General features: G+C 46.7%; 1 protein-coding gene across 4 annotated transcripts in view; it reads right to left on the reverse strand.

The window, feature by feature from the left end:
* The window catches only part of NUP133 (nucleoporin 133), a 951293-nt gene that overhangs the window by 895406 nt on the left and 35195 nt on the right, over positions 1-20692 (reverse strand). For 3 of the 4 annotated variants that reach the window (XM_077486543.1, XM_077486541.1, XM_077486542.1), the window contains exons 2-3: positions 14259-14377; positions 9206-9306 (exon numbers count right to left, since the gene is read on the reverse strand). The exons of the other annotated variant lie outside the window; for it this stretch is intronic. In XM_077486543.1, the coding sequence (XP_077342669.1) occupies positions 9206-9306; positions 14259-14377 (220 nt within the window). The remainder of the gene's footprint in view (positions 1-9205; positions 9307-14258; positions 14378-20692) is intronic. 4 annotated transcript variants of the gene reach the window in all.

The following is a 20692-nucleotide window of genomic DNA, read 5'->3' on the forward strand; positions in this document are numbered from 1 at the left end:
TGGGACTTGTCCCAATTTATATGCAAGCCGGAGTAGCTTCCCATTTTAGTGCTGCATGTAGTGATGGTCCCTGATCTGCAAAGTATAGTATCCTATTGTCTGTGTATAGACCTATTTTGTCCAGTGCTGTGCTGTGCCCATACGTAATCCTATGTCTGGGGTAGCCCTAATGGCTATGGCCCGGGGTTCGGCTGCTAAAGCCTACAACAGCGGGGATGAAGGGCATCCCTGTCTAGTTACTCTTTCCAAGGGAAATTGTTCCCTTGAAAAGAGAGAGAGCCACCCATTTACAAATACACGTGCTTTTGGCGATTAATACAGCATCTTCACCCACTTGATAAAGTATGGTCCAAATGCTAACCCCCCATAGACATTCCCAAAGGTACGGCCATTCAACCAAATCAAACATCTTTGCTGTGTTTAAACGCCACAATTACCCTGGAACCGGAATTGTCATGCTGGGCCTGAATGTTCATAGTCTTCTAATGTTTATGGCGGTGTTCTTCCCAGGCATAAAGCCAGTTTGATCCGGGTGTATTAAGGATAGAGTAACAGAGTTAAGTCTGGAGGCTAAGATTTTGGGCAGTATTTTTAGGTCTACCTTGAGAAGGGAAACGGGTCTGTACGTCCCTGGATATTGCGGGTCTTTACCTGGCTTAGGGAGAACAATTATTTGCGCTTCTTGTATGGAAGGAGGCAGCACACCTTCAAAAAATGTTTTGGTAGAGAGGTGTTAATTTAGGGATGAGAATTTCCAAGAAAGTATTGTAAAATTCTAAGGGCAGACCATCCAATCCAGGTGCTTTGGACTTGGCTAGCTGTGATAAAGCTTCCGAAACATCTTATATTATAATAGGAGCTTCAAGTTGTTTTACTTGGTCAGGGTTAAGTCTAGGGAATTCTATGGTGTGAAAATAGCGTTGAATATCTTGATGGGGGTGTATAAGTTGAGTCTTGTATAATTTGCTATAACTACCACCTAAACCTTGCTGCTACCTCCGGAGGACTAGTAATATTCTCTCCCTGTGAGGTTCTCAGAGAGACCACCACCGGAAGTTTTGTCCTCTAGGTTCACTAGGTATGCAAGCAGTTCCCCCGCCCGTTCAGTGTTGAAAAAAACTTTTAGTAAACAAATATTTGCCGCTTGGCTTTTTCCCCATCTGTAGTCGAGTAACTACCCTGGCCTGTAATTTAACCTTATGAAGATTGGCAGTTGTGGGATCAGCGTTATATGTCAACTCTAATTCTTGTAGTTTAGCCATCGACATCTGCATGCCAAGTTTAGAGGATTGCTTTAATCAATTAATTTTCTGCGACAATATCCTACAGGCATGGTTCTTCAATGTATCCCAATTTAATGGGTTAGAGTGGTTAGTGCTCATGTCATTTAATATCTATTTCAGTGCCCCTGCTATAGCCTCAAGATCCAGCAGACTAGATAGCCAAAAACGGTTTAACCTCCACACCTGTATGTGGGGTGCTCCCAGCGGGGATATAGTTACCCAACACGGAGAGTGGCCTGAAAGTGTTCTAGGGGCTATGCCCGACCCCATTACTTTGGGTAATAAAGTGTCAGAGACTAGGATAAAATCTATCCTGGACAATGTATTGTTGCTAGCAGAAAGACATGTATAGGCTCTTGTGGTCAGGTTTTGCTTTCCCCATACATCCGTCACTGCAAATTCCGTCATTAACTTACTGAGTCTAGTCAGTCATGTTGTATCTGTTAGAGGCCTGTCCAGCACCGGGTCCATAGTCATGTTAAAGTCTTCAATCCACAAAGCCGGTACAGAGGGGTTGTGATCCATGTAGGCTAGTCCTTTAGTAATCGCTTTGGAGGTGAATGGGGGAGGGATAGAACACGCCAATATCAAGAGCGAATTGCCCCCTATGAGAGTGTGAATAAATAGAAATCTGCCCTGCTGGTCCAACTCTAGTGCTATTAATTCAAATGGGGTCCTTTTAGCTACGAGCACAGAGACTCCCCTAGACTGATTGGTGTGTGCTGTGGTATACCCATGCCACCCAGGGCCGATACATGGCCGCCTGTAAGTGGCCTATAACGTGGGTTTCCACTAGCTTCATCATATCCGCCTTCTGTGCTTTAAGTTATTTTAAATTTTGTTATGCACACCTCTCATGTTCCATGTTAGGAACTTAACAGATGTCATGTTATCCCTACTGCCCTGTCCATAGTACAGACTTTACGCTGCAAGATCTGGTAGGCCGGAGCTGCATAATACCCGTTTATCTTAAGTATCTTGTCTTGATATCAGAAATTTAAGAATTTGGCAATAAACGTACGGGGAGGTGCTCCAGGCGGTGGAGGCCTCGTTGGTATATGGTGGGCCCTCTCCACCGCAAACATCACTGAAAAGGCCTCTCTTCCGTACCTTTTGACCAGAAGAGATTCTAAGTATTCAGCTGGATCAGCACCCTCTAATCTCTCCAGGAGGCCAATAAAATCAGAGGTTACACGTCCTCAAATGGTTCTCCATATCGTCCTAGTGGGAATGCAGCTGCTGCAATTGTCTCTGTATTTCTTCCCTGGTATGTCTGTCTCAGCGGGTGTAGAGTATCTTCCGCTATTCCTATGCACGTCTCTGTGACTCTGTCTTTCAATTTAGACAGGTCTCGTCTGAGAAGTGAGATGTTGATTTTCACTTCATCTATTTTGGCTGTCAGCGTACCCTGCAGTGCTATGATGGCGTCCAGCACTTTAGCTGTGTCGGAGGCTTGCTGTGCTCGTGCACATGTCCGCGCCTTCTTCGGCCTGCTGCTCCTTGTCCAACCGATGGAACGGTGACAGTTTTTCAGCGGCTCCGGTTAATCTCTTCAGTGGAGACACATTCTCCTTGTGTTCCGCCCTGCCGGTATATCGTTTTTATGGTTCTGTAGCTGCTGTTTCTCGGACAGGATAGAATTTAGGAGTTTCAGTGTCGGGAGCTCTCACTACCCACGTCCTACTCCATTGATTTCCAGGCCATGCCCCGAATTGGATTTAGCTTCAACCCTTTCACTTCCAGGTCCATACGGACCTACAGAAGTGCACACAGGTGGCCAAGTCCGTGTGGACCTCACTTCTACCTCTGCTCTAAGCTCATGAGCACTTCAATGACCATAAACTTGTAGAATTGTTCAGCAGAGTCTGCTAAACAATTATGCTATAACTCTGATCAGTTGCTTTCTTGTCCCCTGCCTCTCCATCTCCTGCCACCAACTTCCACCTGAAACTACTTAACCCACTCTCCATTACCATCTCCTTCACCCCCCTACTTTCCCCCCAGCACTGATTATATCCCCATCTGATATACAGTAACTGATCAGACTGTCATTGTGAATGAAGGAGGAATCTCTATACAGATTCCTTATATCATTCAAGTGTTGAGGAGAAAGGGACTTTGTCTCAAAAAAATAAAATAAAAAAAATGATATGGTGGTCTGTTTAGCCATCTGATATGGTTTTCACAAACTGAACACTATAAGTGAAAAGTAAAAAAGCAAAAATTGCAAAAATGGTCTGGCCATCTGAATACAAAATGGAGCACATGGCCTGGCAGCGAAAGGGTTGAAATTAAGCATGATTGCATAGGTATAAGTCCACTCTTTTCTGTCTAGCGACTGAGGACCTCTGCCATGTATATGAGAATAGGGGTGCCATGGGGTGGGTACGAGATGTGCAGAGTACATGTGCAGTGCATTGTTTGGTGATGCTGCACTGTGCTGCTCCAGACTTGTGTTTCATACTCTATACTAGGGCAGCCAAAAAAATAAAATAAAAAAAAAGACCAAGTTAGACTTACCGGTAACTTGTTTTCCAGAAGTCTTTCAGGACAGCACCTGAGAGATAGCGACTCCTCCCTCCTCGTTAGGAAACACCTTCTTCCTCCAGACTTTAAAGGGAGGCACCTCCCTACCACACCTCAGTTGTAGAAGAGAACCTCCGGCCCAGGCTGGAACACAAACATATAAGTTAGTCACAGCGTAGCATAATACAATACCATAGGGCGGGATATTGCTGTCCTGAAAGACTTCTGGAAAACAAGTTACCGGTAAGTCTAACTTGGTCTTTCCCAAGGCGTCTTTCAGGACAGCACCTGAGAGGATAACAGAGACTTACCCCTTAGGGCGGGACAACAGCTTGCAGGACCTTTCTGCCAAACGCCTGATCGCTGGCCAAAGTGAGGTCCAGTCTATAATGTTTCACAAATGTGTGAAAACTCGACCATGTCGCCGCCTTGCAGATCTGCTCAGGGGTGGCACCAGCTCTCTCTGCCCATGTAGATGCCAGAGCCCTGGTTGAGTGTGCACAAATTCCTGCTGGAGGGGATAATCCTGCCTGGGAATATGCCTCCGAGATAGATAATTTCAGCCATCTAGCTAAAGTAACTTTAGAAGCTTGGAAACCCTTTATACTTCCCGAGAAAAGTACAAACCGTGAATCTGAACGTCTGAAGGACTCCGTCCTTTCTAGATAACTCAACAGAGTCCTCCTGACGTCCAACGTATGGAAAAGAGTCTCCTTATCTCCTTTGGGGTTAACGCAAAAGGTTGGAAGTACTATGTCCCGTAAACGGTTCTGAACTGAAGCTACCTTCGGTAAGAATTTTGCATCTGTTCTAAGAATAACTGTCAGGAAAAATGGATAGATACGGTTCTTTAACTGACAGAGCATTTAGCTCACTGATCCTGCGTGCAGAGACAATGGCAATCAGAAAAATGGTCTTTAATGTGAGAAACCTAAGGGGCGCCTCCTCAAGGGGCTCAAAAGGACCCCTTGTTAGAGACTGTAGGACTACCGACAAATCCCATCTAGGAAAAACTTTAATAGGTGCTGGCCTAGACCTTTTAAGGGCTCTAAAGAATCTGATCACCAGCGGATCTGAGGCCACAGATCTTTCTAAGAACACTGTCAGAGCTGCTACCTGCACTTTCAGGGTACTAACTGCTAGTCCCTTGTCTGCTCCATCTTGTAAAAACTCCAAGATGGAGACAAGGCTCCCTAGAACCTGGGCGGCTGAAAAACACCATGTTTTATAATGCTTCCAAACCTTAGAATAAATGGCCCCTGTAACCCTTTTCCTACTTGCCAAAAGGGTAGAGATCAAACGGCTGGAAAACCCCTTGCTCCTAAGGAGCTGCCTTTCAGAAACCAGGCCGTGAGGGCCAAGCTGGCCAATCCTGGATGGTTTACTGGGCCCTGCAACAACAGATCGTGCCTGAGGGGCAGATGCCAAAAAGGCTTGATTGCCAGACCTAGAACTGTTGAAAACCAGGCCCTCTTTGGCCAAAAGGGCGTGATTAAAATAACTGGCACCTTTTCTTTCTGAATTTTCCTTAAAATTAATGGGATTAACTGAAATGGGGGAAAAGCGTAGCAAAGACGGAATTCCCATGAATAAGCTAGCGCATCTGTGCCAAGTGAGCCATCGTGACTGTCCAGGAAAAATAACTGAGGGACCTGGGCGTTCTCCCTTGAGGCGAACAGGTCCACCTCTGGTAGCCCCCATTTCCCGGCAATCATTGTGAATACCTCCGGGTTTAGAGACCATTCCGCTTCCCGAATAGCGTTTCTGCTTAGGAAGTACGCTAACCTTTTTAGATCCCCTTTTAGGTGGACTGCTGATAGAGATAAATGTTTTTCCGCCCACCGAAGGATCTCCATGGCCAGTACTTGAAGCGACCTGCTTCTTGTACCCCCCTGCCTGTTTAAATAAGCCACCGCCGTGGCATTGTCTGTTAGGACCTGAACGTGATGTGACTGAAGCTCCTGAACAAACAATTCCAGAGCCAAGGCAATCGCCTTGAGCTCCCTCCAGTTTGAGGACCTTACTGCCTCCTCTTTGGCCCAGGATCCCTGAGTAAAACGTGTTCCTAGATGGGCTCCCCACCCCCAGGAACTGGCGTCGGTTGTTAGTCTTTTCTCGACTGGAAAAGCCCAGACTAACCCTTCTGATAAGACATCCTGTCTTTTCCACCACCATAGGGACCTTTTCACCTGGGTTGACACTCTTACCTCTGCCTCTAGGGATGCCACTGTATGATCCCAAGATTTTAGAAGAAAAGCCTGCAGACACCTGAAATGCATTCTTGCCCACTGGACTGCCGGCATTGTTGAGGTTAGAACCCCCAAAGCTGACATAACCTGCCTTACTGTCAGATTTTGGCTGGGTCTGCAGTAAAGAAACTGCACCGGAAATCCTGTCCTTTTTGTCTAAGGGAAGGAAGATTTTTTGATCCACCGAATTTATTAGATACCCTAAAAACCGAATCTCCTGGGATGGGTTTAGGGACGACTTTTGGAGGTTCAAAATCCACCCCAGAGCCTCCAGATGGCTGCGAGCTTTGCCTAGATTGATCTGCAATTCCTCGCTGGATGGGGCGAAAAACAGCAGATCGTCTAAATAAGGAATAAATGCGATTCCCTGAAGTGGCAGCGGAGCTAAAGCTTCTGCCATTACTTTGGTAAAAATTCGGGGAGATCATGACAGACCGAAGGGTAAGGCCCTGAACTGGAGATGATGAACCACACCCCCCAACCTCACCGCCAGCCTGAGGAACTTCTGAGACTGGGGAGAGATCGGAACATTTAGGTATGCATCCTTTAAATCCACTGACGCCATAAAACATCCTGGCGTCAACAGATTCCTGACTGAAAAAATTGAGTCCATCTTGAACTTTCTGTACCTGATGGACTCGTTTAACGGTTTTAGTTTGAGAATCAACCGAAATTTTCCTGTCGGTTTTTTTACTAGGAAAACATGGGAATAAAACCCCTCCTGCTGTTCTTGCAGGGGCACCTGTACCACTACACCCTGCTGCATCAGTTCCTCTAGAGAGGACTTCATGGCCAGGGCCCTTACCGAGTCCCGCGGGGTGTTTGTAATCAGGAACCTTTTTGGGGGGTTGTTGGCAAACTCGAGTGTGTAACCCTGCGCGAGAGTGGTCAGAATAAACTGATTTGAAGTTATCCCTGACCACTGCGGAAGAAATTCTTGTAGTCTTCCGCCCACCCGCAGAGACGAGACGAGTCATTGAGATTTCTCGGCCTGTGTAGGACGACGGAAGAGAATTCCGCCTCTACCTTTTGGCTTCGGGGTGGACCAATTTTTCCATCTCCCCTGCAATTTGCTGTCCTGATCCTGAGTTTTTTGAGGTCGAAAAAGACGTTTTGGTACCTGCTTTTTCTTTTTGACCGGGAAGGATCTCTTTTTATCGGCTGTCCTGTCCAGAATATTATCGAGGTCAGGGCCGAAGAGAAGGTCCCCTGAAAAGGGCAACCCACACAGCTTGTTCTTTGATGCCGAGTCACCGGGCCAGGTTTTAAGCCATAAGGCTCTTCTTGCAGCATTAGTTAGAGCTGCTGACCGGGCTGACATCTTCATTGCCTCAGCTGAGGCATCTGCAATATAAGCAACTGCCGCAGTCAGGGTAGGAAAAGAATCTAAGATTTCCTGTTTGGGGGAATCTGCAGCTATATGTGACTTTAACTGGTTAATCCAGAATTCTAAATTTCTGGCTACACACGTTGTGGCCATTGCTGGTTTTAAATTGCTCATAACTGATTGCCATGATCTCTTGAGCAAAAGATCCATGCGTTTGTCCATCGGATCCCTCAAAACTCCCATGTCTTCAAAGGACAGATCCGTGGACCTTGAGACCTGGGAGAAGGCGGCATCCAATCTGGGCACCTTGTTCCACACTGCTGCAGGGTCCTCCTCAAAAGGAAAACGCCTTTTGTGGGCTTTGGAGAAAAAGGGCTTTCTCAGGATCCTGCCATTCTTTCCTAATGGCTTCAGAGATGACCGGATGAACTGGGAACGTTCGGCCCTTAGGCTCATCCAACCCAGCATACATGCGGTCATGGAGTGATAATTCCTTTCTCTCCTCACTTAAGCCAAGCGTAGCATGAATGGCTTTAAGGAGCCCATCAACCTCTTCAAGGGACAGTTTGAATTTAGAGGGGGCTACCTCAGACTCCTCCAACTCCTCTTCCGAATCCTTAACGGAAAGAGCAGCGGACTGCTTTTCCCTATCTGAAGGGTCTTCAGGCAGAGATTCCAACACTGGGATAGAGAAAGACTCTAAAGTGGAAGGCTGACTAGCAGCCGGGTTTACTATTGAGTCACAAAAATTCTGAATTGTGGCGTATAGCTCCTTCTTTACAGAGGCTGATTCCTCTTTAACTAAAGAAGTAATGCAGGCACTGCACAGGGTTTTCTTCCAATTTTCTCCCAGCTTGGCCCTGCAAGAAGGACATCTCTTCTTTGGGTCAGAGCTCTTAGCCTATGAAGAAAAAGATAAAAAAGGGAAAAATAACAGGGAACCCTTAGTGAGACCCAGTCTCAGCCTTGATTGGGATCACCACACAGGTGCACTGAGAAGAAACCAGTCAGCTTCTAGTGCCCAGACAGGCCCCTTGCCACCAGGGGGGAAAGAAAAAAAAGAGAGACCAAAAGCCAGGAAATAGGAGAAAAAAGGCAGACTTTAACCGCTGCCTCCTACCTGGGCTTTGCTGGTGCCTGTGCCTGTCCCCACCGCTGCAGACGCTGAATCTTCCATAACAGGTGTGCAGAATTCCACTTGTGGCTACACGCCACCTCCGGACTCCCATAATGCATCTGCACCGGACCGGAAGCAGAAATAGGCACCAGCACCTGTCCTCCCTCCTCCCCCCTGCGTCCACACCGGAAACGACGTTTCAGCCGACCCAGTGACCCGCTCTGTCATTTCCAGCGCGACCGCCGAAAAAAAACATGGCGGCGGCACACGCGCGCCGCCGCGCCTACGGACGTGCGGGCCACCGAATCTTCGGCTCTCTTCGAGCACCAAGAGGGGAAGAGGAGCCCGATTGCTACCGCTGCCGAGGCCTGGGTAGGTCGGGAGGACAGCGGGTCCCTTAAAGGAGGAAAAAAAGGGAAGGAAGCCTTGTCCCTCAGGAACACCCAAGAGAACTGACTCCCTCCCAAAAGAGGTTTCCTCCGGGCCGGAGGAAACAATAACTGAGGTGTGGTAGGGAGGTGCCTCCCTTTAAAGTCTGGAGGAAGAAGGCATTTCCTAACGAGGAGGGAGGAGTCGCTATATCTCAGGTGCTGTCCTGAAAGACGCCTTGGGAAAACCTTATTTCAATATTTCTTGTTTGAGAACTGAACATTTTTATAAAAGATAATGAACAAATAAGCAAACTGACATTACAGACATTTACCTTTACAGATGGAGACTGGCTGATCTTCCAGATTGTAATGTGATCACCATAGACTAACCAGGCCCATCCAAAGTCACAGACGTTGAAACTTAAAAGTCGATCTGATCAATTTAAGAAAATAGTTGACATATTTTTAGTAAAATAAACCTAAAAATAATTACTAACCACCCAACTTACTACGAATATCATAAAAAAAATAAAAAAATAAAAAAAGGAAAATAGGGGAGAAAATCCACGATTAGTGAAACTGATTGCCTCAATTGGTTGATTTTAAGCAATAGTTTACTATAGCAGAGATTTATGTCCAACAGAAACTTAACACACACAGTAGATCAAAAACAGAACAATTTTTTAATACATTATTTCTGTGAAAAAAAAAATCAAGTGATCTTCATTGCTAAACATTTGATGGCCAAGACCAAAGAGCTGTCCAAGGATGCCAAGGACAAGATTGTGGACAGTTGCTGCGATTATTCCTGCCTACTACTGTTCTTGGACTCCTACAGACATCTCTATAGTCTGGCCAGGAGTTCCGATACAGCCCCAGGTTCAGCGATCCTACCAGGCACTCGTGAGACTCTGCATGTCGGCGCTCCCTGACAGCTCTATCAGGTGCTCCAAGTCAGCTGCAGGAGAGGCTGTCCCCTGTATTATATGCTCCATCATCAGGTACATAAACACCACTGGAGTACAGTGAACTCATTGTCATGTTCAAGAAACAAGTTTTGAGATGATTTGAGCTTAGTGGCATGGTGAATTATCCTGCTGAAAGTAGCATTTAGAAGATGGGTACACTATATAGTTAAAGGGATGGACATGGTCAGCAACAATACTCAGGTAAGCCATGGCAGGTAAATGATGATCAATTGGTACAAATAGGCCCAATGTCTTCAGGTATCTGAAATCGAGACCCAGACCAGGTAGGGTGGATATAATAAACGATTTGAAAGAAGAAGAAAATTATTATAATATATATTTGGTAGAAAGGACGGTTGCAGACGCAAAACCACCTTATCCTTGCGGATAACCAGATAGGGCGACTTGCATGACAAGGCCGCCAGTTCCGAAACCCTCCTGGCCGATGCGGTGGCCACAAGAAAGACCACATTCTGGGAAAGAGTCAACAGGGGAATCTCCCTGATATTTTCAAATGGCAGTTTTTGAAGCACCGATAACACCAGGTTCAAATCCCAAGGGGGTAACGGTGGACGCACCGGAGGGACTACATGAGGAACCCCCTGAACAAAAGGTACTCACTAACAAGTAAGACGCCAGGGGTCGCTGAAAAAGGGACAGCCAAAGCTGAAATTTGTCCTTTGAATGGTGCTCAATGCCAATTTCTGGTCTACTCCTTGCTGAAGAAACAGCAGGACCCTGGATATGGAAAAGGAGAGCGAATGCCATCCTGTCTCCTCACACATGGAGATATAGGCCTTCCAGGTACGATGGTATATCTTCAGAGAGGAAGATTTTCGTGCTGTCAACATGGTTAGGATCCCCGATTCCGACAAACCCCTGTTCCTCAACACCTGGCTCAATAGCCATGCCGTTAAAACCAGCGATAAAGCAGAATGGAGAATCAGACCTTAAACCAGAAGGTCCTCCCACAACGGCAGTCGGCAGGGAGCGTCTGCCACCAGATACACCAGATCTGCGTACCAAGGATGCTGCACAGCAGGCGTGGCAACAGCTTTAGTGGAGGAAAGGCATAGATCAGCTGGTACTGATCCCACTGAGCCACCAGCGCACCTGACGCGTCTGCCCACGGATCTCTTGTCCTGGACACGAATCTTGGCAGCTTCAGATTGAGACGGGAGGCCAGAAGATCCATGTCTGGTGTGCCTCACCTCAGGCAAAGTGACCTGAAACCTCCAGATGCAATGCCCATTCTCCTGGGTGCAGCATTTGGCGACTCAGATAGTCCGCCTGCCAGTTTTCCACTCCGGGAGTGTAAATGGTTGACAGGGCCTGTACATGTCGCTCTGCTCACCGAAGTATGTGAGCGACCTCCTGAGCAGCGGCTGAGTTACTTGTTCCCCCTAGGTGATTGACGTTTGCCACCACAGTGGCAGCGTCTGAGTGGATCCTGATCAGACATCCTTTCAGTCATTGATAATGTGGATAGGCACAGCCTGATCGCTCTCAATACGAGCAGATTGATTGGCAATCTGGATTCTTCCATTGACCAGAGGCCCTGAGCCGACTGAACCGCCATCACTCCACCCCAGCCGGATAGGCTGGCGTCCGTTGTGATCACTGTCCACTTCAGGAGGTAGGAAAGATGTTTCTGACCAAATCACCAGGGACCTCAACAACCAGAGCAGTGAGTCTTTGACTGACTGGCTCACCTGGATCTAGTGATCCAGGGACAACTGAGATTTGTCCCATTTTGACAAAAATCGCCTACTACAGGACTCTGGTATGGAATCGGGCAAACGGAGGCCACCATGAGCCCCAGGACTCGCATGCAAAAGCGAAGCGACGACCACTGGTGGTTCATCAGCAATGTACCCACGGATCTGCGAGTCTGCAGTCTGTCTGAAGGGAGAACACTCTCGCTTCCAAGGAGTCCAGCAGCAAGCCTAGGTATTCCAGATGCTGGGTCAGCACCAACACCGACTTCTTTAGGCTCAACAGCCACCCAAATTCTTGCAGGGTCTGCATGGTGATCGCTACATCCCACTCTAATTCTGAGACAGACAATCTCCTCCTGAGAGCATCTTCTATGTATCCCACGATCTCAATCGCACGCTGCCACAGCAACGCCAAAACTGGAGCCACACCTTGGTAAAGACTCGGGGGGCTGATGCCAGGCCAAAAGGGAGAGCCACAAACTCATAGTGGGCTTCCCCGACTGCATTCACTGAAACTTATGATGCCTCAGGCATATGGGTATGTGCAGGTACGCATCCTGGATGTCCAAAGACGCCAGGAAGTCCCCATGATTGAGTGCAGCGACTACCGAGCGAACTGATTCCATTCTGAACCTCTGCACTTTTACAAAGTGATTGAGGGCTTTCAGGTCCAAGATTGGACGTACCCCTACCTTTTTGGGAACTACAAACATATTTGAGTAGAATGCCAGGAAACGTTCTGAGTCTGGAATTGGTACAACCACCCCTCAACTCAGCAGGATCCTTACTGCCCCCCCAAGAGGGCCTCCCGGCGAACCGGGGAAACAGGTATGCTGGAGGGGAAAAAGCTCTTCTGTGGCCAAGAGAGGAACTCTATCTTGTAGCCGGAGGAAATCAGATCACAAACCCATCGGTCGGACAGTCGAGACGCTCCCCCACCCGAAAACAAGGGTGGGGGGCGACCCTTCATGCGGTAGCACTTTTTGTCGCAGGCTTGCGGTGCCAGGGGCGCTTTTGTCCGTCCGTGGCCATCCTGTCGGGCTCGGGAAGCTCCAGGTAGACAAAAAAGCTGTTTGAGCAGGAAAAAAGGGCCATTGCCTACAGTGTGGCTCCTTAGACTTCCTGGCCTGTGGGAATAGTGTACTCTTAACGCCAGTGGCATTTTTAATAAAGTCATCCAAAGCGGCTACGAAAAGAGCCAGTCGCCAAGGAAGGGAAGATCCGTCAGGGCTTTCTTGGATGCCTGGTCAGCAGACCAGCATTCTAACCAAATCAGGCGCCTCAGCACCACAGCTGACACTGAAGCCCTGGATAACAGAGGGAGAGTATCCAGGGCCGAGTCACAGATGTACTTAAGGCCTTGCACTAGTTGGTCTGCCAGTTCCACGCAGACAGGGGAGGCCTGCTGTTCTCCCAATTCGCGATGCAAAAGTTTTGCCCACTCAGTCAGTGTCTGCGACACCAGTGCGGATGCCAGTACTGGCTGCATGGCTGACCCCACAACCGTAAACAAGGAATGAGCCACTGCCTTGGCCTTCCTGTCCATGGGATCCTAAAAAGCAGGAGTCCCTTCTACCGGGATTGTGGTTACTTATTTAACCTGGATACTGGGGGGTCCACGACCGGAGGAACTGACCACTTTTTGAGAAGGCATTCCTCAAAGGTGTAACGCACCACCATGTTTTTGGGGACCGAAAAAAACCATTCCCTGTAAATGAACATGTCTAAATAAGTCAAATACGGGAACTCCTTAGGTGAACGTGCTGGCTAGCGGGACCCAAGAGGGATCAGTACATCAGCAGAGGGATCTGCTGGCTCCTGAATCTTCAGGGTATCACACACAGCTGCGATAAGTGCTCCAACAAGCACTTTGTTGCACACGGACCCGGACGGGGACTCATCCTCACTGTCCTAACGGTCATGGTCAGCATCATCTGATTGGACAGAGCAGGGGTCACCAACCGCAGCAGGGCCCGAGTCTGCATCACAGATCACCCCAGGGGATTTTAATAAACTTGTTCAACATGATCTGACAAGAGAACCTTGTAATCACTAATAAAATGCAGCTCCATGACTTAACTTTGTGTTTTAACCACTTTGCGCCAGGTGTACGTCCTGTGATGTCCTTGACTTTCTGGGGGTATATCTGAATGATGCCTGTAGCTACAGACATAATTCAGATATTGGCTTTTTCAGCCAGCAATTCCCTGCACCATAAGAATGATCATAGTGGCTGTTCCCCCGCTTTGTTCTTACGGGCGCCAGGAGGGGGTAGCGTGACATGCTGGGTATCCATTTACTTGGCTTATCTTCATCTTTCACATTATGCAAAAAGATTAGACTAACTTTACGGTGTTTTTTTTTTAAAGCATGAAACTTTTTCAGAAAAAATTTTGAAAAATTGCTGCGCAAATACCGTGCGAGATAAAAAGTTGCAACTGCCATTGTATTTTCCAGGGTCTGCTAAAAAAAAAAAAAAAAAAAAAATATATCATGTTTGGGGGTTCTATGTAATGGTCTATCAAAAAAATTATGATTTTTACCTGTAGGAGAGAAATGTCTGAATTGGCCTGGGTGCGAAGTGGTTAAACAATTTAAAAAAAAAAAAACACACACACACATACATACATACATATACATATACATACACACACACACACACACACACACACACACATATATATATACACATATCTTACCATTAGAATTTGCCAATGCCTCCATGACCTTGACAGGTAGAGATGATCCAAAAAGCTGAACATTGTAACTGTAAGTCTCAGCAACAAATGGATGAGCTGTTCCTTTTGTTGGCATTACCCTACAGAAAGGAAGAAAATAAAAAATAAAAGGGGGGGGGGTTCTTTAAATTATGCTAATTTTTCCCAAAGCACAAAGGCATATTTATGTATACGGTGATGTTTAAAAGGAATTTTGACCTGTAAATTCTCTTGAAATACAAGTACAGGCTTGACATTCATAACATGGTACCTTGAGGTGCCTGACAAAACTTTGCTGGACACCCCCCCCAGGATGTACCCCCCTATAACCCTACCCAAGCACCCAATGTTTTTACCAAGCGTTGTAGAATAATGCAGGAACAGACAAGAAGGTGGCCTATGTCCTGTACATCAGGATATGCAATTTCTGGCATGTCAAAATTCCTGTCATCTTAATTATACAGTGCAGGACACGGGCTTGATATACATAGACCCTGGGTTGCTCCCCAAGAAAGCTCCTATGGACCAGGTAGAGTACCGTATATACTCGAGTATAGGTCGATCCGAATATAAGCCGAGGCCCCTAATTTACCACAAAAAAAAAATGGGAAAACGTATTGACTCGTGTATAAGCCGAGGGTGAGACATGCAGCAGCTACTGTTACAGCTTAAAAGAGTGGAAAAGAGGGTCAACAATGCCCATCTGCACCTGTGTCCATCCCTGTGTCCATCCCTGTGTCCATCCCTGTGTCCATCCCTGTGTCCATCCCTGTGTCCATCCCTGTGTCCATCCCTGTGTCCTTCTGCAGCCTCTGTGTCCTTCTTCTGCAGCCTCTGTGTCCTTCTTCTGCAGCCTCTGTGTCCTTCTTCTGCAGCCTCTGTGTCCTTCTTCTGCAGCCTCTGTGTCCTTCTTCTGCAGCCTCTGTGTCCTTCTTCTGCAGCCTCTGTGTCCTTCTTCTGCAGCCTCTGTGTCCTTCTTCTGCAGCCTCTGTGTCCTTCTGCAGCCTCTGTGTCCTTCTGCAGCCTCTGTGTCCTTCTGCAGCCTCTGTGTCCTTCTGCAGCCTCTGTGTCCTTCTGCAGCCTCTGTGTCCTTCTGCAGCGATCTGCATGTTTAAAAAACATACGGCGGCCATGCCAGGATCGCCGCACCTCTCCTCCTCGTCTGTGACAGAAGGCGGCCATTCCACTGTTCAAAAGCCGCGCCTCCATCTGTGATAGGCGGAACACTCAATTTCCCAGCAGTCAGTGTTCCGCCTATCACGGACATACTCTCATCCTCGTCCGTAGTATGAGGATGAGCGGATATCCGTGATAAGCGGACCACTGACTGCTGGGAAATTGAGTGTTCCGCCTATCACAGACAGGGAGGCGCGGCTTTTGAATAGTGGAATGGCCGCCGTCTGTCTGCACGACACGCTGATCGGGTAGGCAGACGGCGGTGACTCGAGTATAAGCCGAGGGGGGCACTTTCAGCCTAAAAAAAGGGGCTGAAAATCTCGGCTTATACTGGAGTATATACGGTAAGCAAGTATTAGTGCAGCAGGTGCTTTATCCTTTGTAGTATAAGCTCCTAAAAAGGAGCTCCAGCCCCCAACAAAAAAAAATTGTCAACAGTTGGATCTTGATGAAGGATGCTCCTTGCCAGGTCTCGAGAAAAGAAAGTGTCTTGCTGATAGAAGCTATAGCATTGAGATCAACTTTGATAGCTATGACCACATCCAGACAGTCTCCTTAGGGTACATAAAACAGTGTTGCACTTCCTAAGGAACTACCAATAAATCCTTAAAGAATATGTGATTAACTTCCAATATATCAAGATACTGAGTGCACAATCAAATATTCATGGTCCCCGACTGAAAATAGTGAAAAATTACACAATAATGAAATATACGTGTTCCCCAAGTGGGAATGGTGAACAATAAACATCAAGTCCACACACACAAAAAATGTATTGAATAAAAATTAGTCCGAATGCACAAATGTAATACTCAGAGAGTCTTCTGCACAAAAACAACAACACACCACCAGTGCATAAACGTTGAAATGCAAGTGCTCTCCTCACGTTCTGACCAGTTTCACCTGAAGGTCAGAAAAAGCAGGGTCTCTGAGATACAAACGGATCAGCTGGTCATGGAACTCCTATTTCTTCTGTGCTGCATCCGGCTGATTAGATGGAGACCAGCCAGTACAAAAGGAAAAATCTAGTGCTCTCTGTATATCAAAAACGGTTTATTTCCTCATTAACATTACTCACAAATGCAGCACTTACTAAGTGCTTACTTAGTAAGTGCCCTTACTGACTAAGTCACGGTGGTATAGCAGCCCATTCAACGCAACACGTATAGCGGGAAGGAGTCGCAGTGGCAGCGGCATCCCGTCATTTCTATGAATCCTGAGCCCGCACTGCTTCAGTTTTTTGCTATATTGCAAGTCAATTGCATATTCTTATTTAAGGATTTATTGGTAGTTATTTAGGAAGTGCAACACTGATTTGTTGTTATGTATATTTTATAGTGAACTCATTTTCTGTGTGTGCGCATGTGTTTGTGTGCGTGCGCGCAATATGGCTCTTATAAGAGCTAACAGTTCTGATACTCTTCTAGCAGAAGAACTGGCAAGCAAGAAAATTGTTTATATATATATATATATATATATATATATATATTACACATACACACACATATATACACACACACACACACACAGCCAATAAGACCAATCTTAAATAATAAAGCTTTAGAGGTGCCCTGATAGGGGGAATAAACAGTGTTACCCCCTGAATAAGCTACACATTGAGAGTGGGAAGCAAGAGGCCGTAGGAAAAGACCTTTACATGGCCTGGATCTGGCTCTTGATAAAAGTCAAGGTCAGTTTCATTTCAGATCCCATATGCAGGAATCCTGACTATTGACATACTTCCTGGGGAGCCATCCCCTGGATCCATACCAAGAAACCTATACCTTCCAGATTCTATAGTAAGTGATACTGGAAGCCGGCTTCCTGGCATTAGTCAAAGTAGACACTACTTAAGGAGATCACCCACAATCTTTTATAGAGTGGGATTCAACAGTCAAAACTGTTAAACTCCTTGTCCGTAAAGTAGGATGAAATACCGGACCCTGTGCAAAAAGGTCTGGCTATAATGGCAAAGTCCAAAGGACTTCTACTGCCCTCTTTATTAAGATCTTCTGGGACCCGGCTGGGACCACCAGAATCACCTCTCCATCTGTTCCTGCTTAATCCTGCAGAGAAGGCACAGAAGTAGCAGAATTAGAGTAAATGCATAGATCAGTGAAAACTGATCCCCTGGGAAGACTAATGTGTCTGTTCCGCCTGCTAGCAGACCCAGTTTGACAAAGTTGTCAACCTTATTAATGAATTTGGACACGAATAGGTCCATGTCCGGAGTACCCCATCTGACATATTGCTAGGAAGATGTCAGGGTGAAGAGATCATTCTCCCGGAAATAATTGTTAACGTCTCAAGTAGTACGCCTGAAAAATTAAAATTGCCAATAGGCAAGGCGTTGTGTTCTGCCAGAGCTAGAACATTATTCATTTCTTTTTGGGCTGCACGAGGCCTTGTCTGTTAACACCTTGCCGGATAAAAGATGTTCCTTCCTGCTGGATAACGACCACCAATTCAGGCTCTGACCCTTTTTATTCCAGACCAACAGGATGGTGTCTTGAAGCAGTCTTTGAATAAAACTGTGCATAAGGGACGGCCCTGAAGGAGGCCACCATTTCCCCTAAAAATCTCCGGCAGCTGAACGAAGGAATTTTCCTCTGTTTTGATAAGTTGAACTAGTTCTACAATGAAACGGATTCACGTCTGGGGCAAGAATACCTTCCTGTGTATGGCATCTATAACCAGCCCCCAAATAACCTCCTTGATGGTTTTAAGGAGAATCTTCCTAGGCCGAGAATCTAACCTAGAGATTTCAGCTATCTACAGCCAAGATCAGACTCTGGTTTTAGACCTGAGACTGAATGATCTATTAAAAAGTAGATCCTTTCAATAGGCTAGGACCGTTATGTCTTGAGTCCTTAACCTGGCTAAAGGAGGCACCAGAATCTTTCAGAACACTCAGTATCGTGGCTAAGTCGGATACCAGTGCCACGATTGAAAAAAAAATTATATTTCAAAAAGCAGAAATTTCTGGTAAGCGGGAATCTGGCACGTGGAGATAAGCAACTCCCCTCCTTGCAGGATGGATACAGCCGATCAAATTATGAAAGGATTGTATTTTTAAGTGCTGATTCAGATCTCCGAGATCTAGAATGGGTCTTACCTCTTTGTTTGGCTCTGGGACCTTAAAAAGTTTGAGCACAAAAATAAATAAATAAAATAAAAAAAACCTGTTCCACTAAGGGAAACTCCGATATCACTGACCGCGATAACAGCTGATCCAGAGGCCAGAAAGAGACTCCCCTTTCCTTTTTTTTTTTTTCTTTTTTTCCCCCTCTGGAACCTTATGAGCATTCTTTGAGGAGACGGACACTCTTGCATAAAGACTGCTGCATCAGCAGCCCCAAGGACCCCACAGGCAGCACCAAACAGGACCCAAACCCTGGACCCTCAGAACGAAAGCAGATTGTTCCTGCCAGACTTTGAGAATTGAAGGACCTTCCCCCCTCACTCGAATGAGTGGGGGTGCTCCTTCATGAGAAGGCCTTAGCATTCTGCTTTATGGGCTTTCTACCCCCAAAATCCTGGTGCTATCCCTAGGAACTAAGCCATAGGAGAGGCTGCGCAATTTAAGGAGAACTGCCCGAACCTCCCTTTACCGGTTAAGGGAGCTTTACCCCTTTTGGATGTACTTATCCATTCTAAATAGTCATACCCCAGAAAGGGACTTAGACTGGCTAAGGGTTTTCACCTGGTGCGTCGGCTGAATATTTCAGCCACGGACCTCTCCAAAAATGCACTAATCCAAGTATAAGCCATAGAGCTTAAACAATCGAGTCCTTCATAGCATCTGAGAGACTAAGTGCGGCAAATACACCAGTCCCTTGCCGGGCCTGCTGATCAGGCAGAACTTTCAGGTATCTCACACCTGTTCCTCAACCCCTTGGAGTCCATATTGTGACTCCATGTGCTCCACCAAAATAGTGGAGCAGACGTTGAATGGACTGAGCTACTCCAATTGCAGCCAGAACTATAAAATACATCTCGTCATTAAAAGGAAAATCCAACCTTAACTTGCTGGATCCTTTAACATCAGTGCATTAGCCACTGGACATGTGAGACTCTGCTCACTGAGGTGATGCAGCATTAATAGCTGGAACCACCCCCCCCCCCACCCCGTTTCTTTAATAGAAATGTTCCCATTCAGAAAACATAGCTATGCATGAATAGGAAAAAAACATCCCCAGGTGGGGGAGGTTCCAATGAACCCTATTAGAGGCAGATACATCAAGAGCCTGTGCTGCAGGCAACAAAAGGGTTAAGTAAGGGAGTAGACAAACAACTGAACTGTGCGGACTAATCCCCCCCCCCCCTGTTAGGATCCTGAGAAGAGGAAAGCCAAGTATCTTCCAATATTTGGGAAGATCTACCTGATCCCCAGCCTCCTGCACCTCAACAAAAGGGCCCAGAGGACTAGATGGGAATCTGCTATGTTTAGTCCTACTATGGAGAGACATAGCAATAATTTTTTAAACGGTAGAAGAAAAAACCTGTTTGTAGGAAATACACAGGGATAGAAGTGTGCTACCCTTGATGGCTCACCTGACTGGCCATATTTTTCTTTAACTCTCAGGCGAGGAAGACCTTCTTTTGGAAGGATTTTTAGTTTGTTGTATACCATTAAGCCCTTAGAACCGCTAGGAGTTCCTGGTCCTTTGTCACTCATAGCTTACAGTACAAAGCAGAGCCAGTACATGCAAACTAATGTTACACTTGCTAGGCTATAGTACAGTACAAAAGCTGCCATTAGTCCTAGCTATACAGTACAAAGTCATCAAAAAAGGGAAATGCCTGTGTCAACAAACCTGACTAGCAACCGCTCTGCTCTGTCCCTCCACCGCTAGACTGCAGCTTTTCCTGTATAGCTTATATTACTTCCTCCACGTGTGGCCGGCGTCTGAAGCCATTTAGCCACAGCCCCCCATGCGAAAACACCCCCCCTTCCTCTTCAACAGGGAAGTGTGCGAGCGTCGGCATCATGGCGGCCGGGGGAGGGGGGTTAAAACTGGCGCGATTTACAAAAACGAAGAAGACGAGGAAGAAGCTGGCTAGCATTCAAGGAATCAAAAACCGCCAATATGGGGGCCCAGAAAGTGATCAGAACCCCCCTTCATACCTGAAGGTCTGAGCTGGCTTGAACGGAGAGGCGAGTGGGGCCTCCTGCTGTTTCCATCATCAGAATTGTGAGTGCTCAATAAATACAGCCTCCAGTGGTGACAGACATGACA

The sequence above is a fragment of the Lithobates pipiens genome, unplaced genomic scaffold, assembly GCF_037356315.1.
Source record: "Lithobates pipiens isolate NorthernLeopardFrog02 unplaced genomic scaffold, aLitPip1_a1.2 Scaffold_18, whole genome shotgun sequence".
Classification (NCBI taxonomy): Eukaryota; Metazoa; Chordata; class Amphibia; order Anura; family Ranidae; genus Lithobates; species Lithobates pipiens.